Source organism: Coregonus lavaretus (genome assembly GCF_964263955.1).
Source record: "Coregonus lavaretus genome assembly, chromosome: 32".
In the NCBI taxonomy this organism is placed as follows: domain Eukaryota; kingdom Metazoa; phylum Chordata; class Actinopteri; order Salmoniformes; family Salmonidae; genus Coregonus; species Coregonus lavaretus.
Window position 1 is genome coordinate 39,396,045 of NC_140019.1, and position 7,559 is coordinate 39,403,603.

General features: G+C 46.3%; 1 protein-coding gene across 1 annotated transcript; it reads right to left on the bottom strand.

Moving 5' to 3' along the window:
* Window positions 1-5,459: 5,459 nt before the first annotated feature.
* Window positions 5,460-6,551, bottom strand: npy7r (neuropeptide Y receptor Y7; the record flags this gene model as incomplete). Its single annotated transcript, XM_084149891.1, has 1 exon — window positions 5,460-6,551. One exon carries the CDS (start codon window positions 6,549-6,551, stop codon window positions 5,460-5,462), a length of 1,092 nt encoding a protein of 363 aa, XP_084006017.1.
* Window positions 6,552-7,559: the final 1,008 nt, after the last annotated feature.

A 7,559-nucleotide genomic window follows, 5' to 3' on the forward strand; every position in this document is an offset into this window, starting at 1 on the left:
TTTATTTGTACTATTTTTTTACATTGTAGAATAATAGTGAAGACATCAAAACTATGAAATAACACATATGGAATCATGTAGTAACCCAAAAAGTGTTAAACAAGTCAAAATATATTTTATATTTGAGATTCTTTAAATAGCCACCCTTTGCCTTGATGACAGCTTTGCACACTCTTGGCATTCTCTCAACCAGCTTCACCTGGAATGCTTTTCCAACAGTCTTGAAGGAGTTCCCACATATACTGAGCACTTGTTGGCTGCTTTTCCTTCACTCTGCCGTCCAACTCATCCCAAACCATCTCAATTGGGTTGAGGTCGGGGGATTGTGGAGGCCAGGTCATCTGATGCAGCACTCCATCACTCTCCTTCTTGGTCAAATAGCCCTTACACAGCCTGGAGGTGTGTTGGGTCATTGTCCTGTTGAAAAACATATGATAGTCCCACTAAACCCAAACCAGATGGGATGTATTATCGCTGCAGAATGCTGTGGTAGCCATGCTGGTTAAGTGTGCCTTGAATTCTAAATAAATCACAGACAGTGTCACCAGCAAAGCACCCCCACAACATAACAACACCTCCTCCATGCTTTACGGTGGGAACTACACACGCGGAGATCATCCGTTCACTCACACCGCATCTCACAAAGACAAGGCGGTTGGAACCAAAAATATCAAATTTGGACTCATCAGACCAAATGACAGATTTCCACCGGTCTAATGTCCATTGCTCGTATTTCTTGGCCCAAGCAAGTCTCTTCTTCTTATTGGTGTCCTTTAGTAGTGGTTTCTTTGCAGCAATTCGACCATGAAGGCCTGATTCACACAGTCTCCTCTGAACAGTTGATGTTGAGATATGTCTGTTACTTGAACTCTGTGAAGCATTTATTTGGGCTGCAATTTCTGAGGATGGTAACTCTAATGAACTTATCCTCTGCAGCAGAGGTAACTCTGGGTCTTCCTTTCCTGTGGCGGTCCTCATGAGAGCCAGTTTCATCATAGCGCTTGATGGTTTTTGCGACTGCACTTGAAGAAACTTTCAAAGTTCTTGAAATGTTCAATATTGATTGACCTTCATGTCTTAAAGTAATGATGGACTGTCATTTCTCTTTGCTTATTTGAGCTGTTCTTGCCATAATATGGACTTGGTCTTTTACCAAAGAGGGCTATCTTCTGTATACCCCCCTACCTTGTCACTACACAACTGATTGGCTCAAATGCATTAAGAAGGAAAGAAATTCCACACATTAACTTTTAAGAAGGCACACCTGTTAATTGAAATGCATTCCAGGTGACTACCTCATGAAGCTGGTTGAGAGAATGCCAAGATTGTGTAAAGCTGTCATCAAGGCAAAGGGTGGCTACTTTGAAGAATCTCAAATATAAAGTATATTTTGATTTGTTTAACACTTTTTTGGTTACTACATGATTCCATATGTGTTATTTCATAGTTTTGATGTCTTCACTATTATTCTACAATGTAAAAAATTGTTTAAAAAAATCAAGAAAAACCCTTGAATGAGTAGGTGTGTCCAAACTTCTGACTGGTAGTGTATGTTGTAGAGTTGATGTGACTAGCAACGTTCAAGAGGACAACTACATTTGACCACCAAACCACCTCAGAATGTCTCTTTATCTGTTGCAGATGTCCTACTGGCGTGCTTGTTCCTCCCAGCACTGTTAGTGCTACAGATAGTTCGCTGATCTCCATTATTCCAGATTCCCAGTACATCCAGCTGAGGATACTGCACAGCACTGAGTTCAATGAATGAAGGACCTAGTTGTATCCTGATGACTTACTCAAATAATATCAATTAATTCTTAATGTTTGCAATGCAAGAAGCCCACGACGCTGGTGGCCTACGACGCTGGAGGCCCACGACGCTGGAGAACTTGAAGAAACTTTGAAAGTTTCTTCAAGTGCAGTCGCAAAAACCATCAAGCGCTATGATGAAACTGGCTCTCATGAGGACCGCCACAGGAATGGAAGGCCCAGAGTTACCTCTGCTGCAGAGGATAAGTTCATTAGAGTTATTAGCCCACGACGCTGGAGCCCCACGACGCTGGAGGCCCACGATGCTGGAGCCCACGACGCTGGAGCCCCACGACGCTGGAGGCCCACGACGCTGGAGGCCAACGACGCTGAAGGTTGCGACGCTGGCCAACATATGAGCTACATCCTGTTGTGAATGTTCTAGAGTGTTGACACTGGCGCTGTCTCAAATGACACGCTATTCCCTTTATAGTGCACTGCTAATGACCAGGCTCTGGTCTAAAGTCCACTACATAGGGAATAGGGTGTAGTTTGGGAAGCAGACACAGTGATACAGTGAATAGCAAATCAACATCATTATGCTGCCAATTACATTAGTTTGTCTAACGATCCACTCCAACTAGAGTGGGGGTGAACATCTGTACTTTGTGTCCCTTAGCGAACAGTGACTATCTCCCAAATGACACCATACTCTCTATATAGTGCACTACTTTTGCACATAAGGCTCTGGTCAAAGTAGTGCACTATATAGTGAATAGGGTGCTATTTTGGACGGAGACACTGATAAGTCTATTTTTTCCATTCGTGTAAATGACTTCTCTCTGCTCATCCTGTAACAACCAAAGATAACGGCTTGATCAATCAACACGTCTTTGAATTCACTGGACAAGAGTAGTTCATTATTCAGAAGTACCATAGACAGTTAGAAGAAGCAGCGACACATAAAACGGTTACACATGCAATGCCTTCTCCTAACCTGGCTTCTCATCTCAAGGTGCAATGCCTTCTCCTAACCTGGCTTCTCATCTCAAGGTACACGCCAGGTATTCAAGGTAAGGCCATTCAAGCCAGACAGTTCAGTTTCACCACAACCTTATTAAGGTCCTTTATAAAGTCTCATATTAATCCTCAAATAGGGCCAGGAGTTTTTCCTGATCCAGACCACATGATCTGACCAAGGCTATATAACTAGGACCCATAGTTTTTCTAGTCATTCCACACGGTCAGGTACAGTGGGGAAAAAAAGTATTTAGTCAGCCACCAATTGTGCAACTTCTCCCACTTAAAAAGATGAGAGAGGCCTGTAATTTTCATCATAGGTACACGTCAACTATGACAGACAAAATGAGGGGAAACAATCCAGAAAATCACATTGTAGGATTTTTTATGAATTTATTTGCAAATTATGGTGTAAAATAAGTATTTGGTCAATAACAAAAGTTTCTCAATACTTTGTTATATACTCTTTGTTGGCAATGACACAGGTCAAACGTTTTCTGTAAGTCTTCACAAGGTTTTCACACACTGTTGCTGGTATTTTGGCCCATTCCTCCATGAAGATCTCCTCTAGAGCAGTGATGTTTTGGGGCTGTCGCTGGGCAACACGGACTTTCAACTCCCTCCAAAGATTTTCTATGGGGTTGAGATCTGGAGACTGGCTAGGCCACTCCAGGACCTTGAAATGCTTCTTACGAAGCCACTCCTTCGTTGCCCGGGCGGTGTGTTTGGGATCATTGTCATGCTGAAAGACCCAGCCACGTTTCATCTTCAATGCCCTTGCTGATGGAAGGAGGTTTTCACTCAAAATCTCACGATACATGGCCCCATTCATTCTTTCCTTTACACGGATCAGTCGTCCTGGTCCCTTTGCAGAAAAACAGCCCCAAAGCATGATGTTTCCACCCCCATGCTTCACAGTAGGTATGGTGTTCTTTGGATGCAACTCAGCATTCTTTGTCCTCCAAACACGACGAGTTGAGTTTTTACCAAAAAGTTCTATTTTGGTTTCATCTGACCATATGACATTCTCCCAATCCTCTTCTGGATCATCCAAATGCACTCTAGCAAACTTCAGACGGGCCTGGACATGTACTGGCTTAAGCAGGGGGACACGTCTGGCACTGCAGGATTTGAGTCCCTGGCGGCGTAGTGTGTTACTGATGGTAGGCTTTGTTACTTTGGTCCCAGCTCTCTGCAGGTCATTCACTAGGTCCCCCCATGTGGTTCTGGGATTTTTGCTCACCGTTCTTGTGATCATTTTGACCCCACGGGGTGAGATCTTGCGTGGAGCCCCAGATCGAGGGAGATTATCAGTGGTCTTGTATGTCTTCCATTTCCTAATAATTGCTCCCACAGTTGATTTCTTCAAACCAAGCTGCTTACCTATTGCAGATTCAGTCTTCCCAGCCTGGTGCAGGTCTACAATTTTGTTTCTGGTGTCCTTTGACAGCTCTTTGGTCTTGGCCATAGTGGAGTTTGGAGTGTGACTGTTTGAGGTTGTGGACAGGTGTCTTTTATACTGATAACAAGTTCAAACAGGTGCCATTAATACAGGTAACGAGTGGAGGACAGAGGAGCCTCTTAAAGAAGAAGTTACAGGTCTGTGAGAGCCATAAATCTTGCTTGTTTGTAGGTGACCAAATACTTATTTTCCACCATAATTTGCAAATAAATTCATTAAAAATCCTACAATGTGATTTTCTGGAGAAATTAATTCTCAATATGTCTGTCATAGTTGACGTGTACCTATGATGAAAATTACAGGCCTCTCTCATCTTTTTAAGTGGGAGAACTTGCACAATTGGTGGCTGACTAAATACTTTTTTCCCCCACTGTAACTACAGGGTCCATGGTTTATCCTAGTCATACATTTACATTTTAGTCATTTAGCAGACGCTCTTATCCAGAGCGACTTACAGTTAGTGAGTGCATACATTATTATTTTTATTCATACTGGCCCCCCGTGGGAATCGAACCCACAACCCTGGCGTTGCAAACGCCATGCTCTACCAACTGAGCTACATCCCTGCCGGCCATTTCCTCCCCTACCCTGGACGACGCTGGGCCAATTGTGCACCGCCCCATGGGTCTCCCGGTCGCGGCCGGCTACGACAGAGCCTGGATTCGAACCAGGATCTCTAGTGGCACAGCTAGCACTGCAATGCAGTGCCTTAGACCACTGCGCCACTCGGTCCAGTGTTTATCCTAGTCATACCATACGGTCTGGTAACTATAGGGTCCAGAGTTTTTCTTGCTCAGGTCGGTTGGGAGGTCAGGAAAAACTCCTAGTCCTAGTCATCATCATTGATGTTCTGCTTTAATAATAATAAGTCTAGCGATTCAGATTTCCTTTCTGTTGTCACTAATATCACTCCATACAGCAGTATATTTTTCTGTCCAGGGGGTGTACTTATATATCAATATATTATAATAGCAGACGCTTTTATCCAAAGCGACTTATGGGCCGTTCTGGTTCACTCTACAGAAACAGGAGATCAACTCCTGCCCTATGGGCCGTTCTGGTTCACTCTACAGAAACAGGAGATCAACTCCTGCCCTATGGGCCATTTTGGCTCGGACAATGATTTCTTTTTTTTTTTTTTTTTTACAGCAGCCTCAGATTCCCTTTCTATTAGTACTAATATCACTCCATACAGCAGCCTCAATCAGATGGCAGTTCAGTCAATCAATCAGACGGCAGTAGGAGGGTGTCCGCCGTTCCTACCGTTCAGAGACATCCTCCGTAGTGACCGGGTCCTGAAGGATCCCTCAGGGTGAATACTGTCTGGTTTATCCTCACACCTGAACACCATGAGGAACCCATTCCTGTAGTTCTTATTCATCCAGCCGTACAGGAGCGGGTTGGCGAAGGTGGAGCACATGGCTATGATGTGGAAGAGAGTATAGATGAGCTTGTATTGTCTTAAGCTGAGCACCAGGTCTAGGTCGCTGGCCAGTTGAAACACGTGGAAGGGCAGCCAGCATGTGGCGAAGACTACGACCACCATAACCAGCATCTTGGTGGTCTTCTTCCTGCGCTGGACGGCGTTGATGCGGCTCGATGGACTCACGTGGTTCTTCAGCTTCACCCAGATGCAGATGTAGGCGTAACTGATGATGGATAGTGGCAGCACGTACTGCAGCAGTAACATAGACAGGCTGTAGATGACTCCATCTCTGCTGCTGCCGTGGGGCCACTTCTCATAGCAGACTGAGATGCTCAGGTTGATGGACGGGATCTCCTCCTGACGGTACTCTCTGAAGATGGCGAGCGGGCCGGCCAGCATGGCGGACAGCGTCCAGGTGAGAGCCATGATGAACAGGCTGCTTCGCCAGGTGAGGCGCTGGCCCAGGTGAAACACGATACACCTGTAGCGCTCCAGAGCGATGACGGTCAGCGTCAGGATCGATACGTGCACGCTCAGCGCCTGGGCGAACGGGACCATGTGACACAGCACCGCGCCGAACTTCCACTCGTCGAGCAATGTATAAACCAGTGTGAACGGTAAACACAACGTATCCACCAACAGGTCGGCCAGGGCCAGGTTAGCTATGAAGAAGTTGGTGACTGTCCTCATGTTCCGGAAGTGGATGATCATATAGATGACTAGGGCGTTGCCTACCAGGCCCAGTAGGATGATCAGACTGTACGCTGTGATCAGAGCAGCCTGGACTCCTACATGCTTGGTGATGTCAGAGTGGAACCCCGGCCGGTCGAAGTGGAGGTTGAGACTGTCGTTCCCCAGGATGTCTTGCTGCATGTGGGTGGTGTTGGTGTCCATGTGGACTGGCAGGCCTGGTGCTAGGTCGGACGTGCTGTTGGAGGGGTCTGGGGGGGCCAGGGGGCTCATGTTGTCTGCTGGGAGGGAGGGAGGATCACTGGAGCTGGTCAGTCAGTCCAAATACAGTCTATATAGTCCAATACTGATTGTAACACTGCAGAGTCCAGTCACTGAGGCCAAATAGTCCCTGGTCCAGTCCAGATAGACTGGGAGCACTGTCTGGTCTGGTCAGTCTGCTGGTAGGGAAGACAACACTGTCTGGTCTGGTCAGTCAGCTGGTAGGGAAGACAACACTGCCTGGTCTGGTCAGTCAGCTGGTAGGGAAGACAACACTGTCTGGTCTGGTCAGTCTGCTGGTAGGGAAGACAACACTGTCTGGTCTGGTCAGTCTGCTGGTAGGGAAGACAACACTGTCTGGTCTGGTCAGTCTACTGGTAGGGAAGACAACACTGTCTGGTCTGGTCAGTCAGCTGGGAAGTCCAGATACCTGCAGTGGGAGAAACAACAGATGGAACATTCTCAGTGATAACGCAGAGGTCAGGGGTCAGGGTAAAACAAGAGCCTAATAAGGGTTGTTAGCTCTCTGAGTCTGGAGGAGGATACAGATAACTTAGGGGGGTTCCTAGATAACCCTGTAGGAGGATACAGATAACTTAGGGGGGTTCCTAGATAACCCTGGAGGAGGATACAGATAACTTAGGGGGGTTCCTAGATAACCCTGTAGGAGGATACAGATAACTTAGGGGGGTTCCTAGATAACCCTGGAGGAGGATACAGATAACTTAGGGGGGTTCCTAGATAACCCTGGAGGAGGATACAGATAACTTAGGGGGGTTCCTAGATAACCCTGGAGGAGGATACAGATAACTTAGGGGGGTTCCTAGATAACCCTGGAGGAGGATACAGATAACTTAGGGGGGTTCCTAGATAACCCCGGAGGAGGATACAGATAACTTAGGGAGGTTCCTAGATAACCCTGGAGGAGGATACAGATAACTTAGGGAGGTT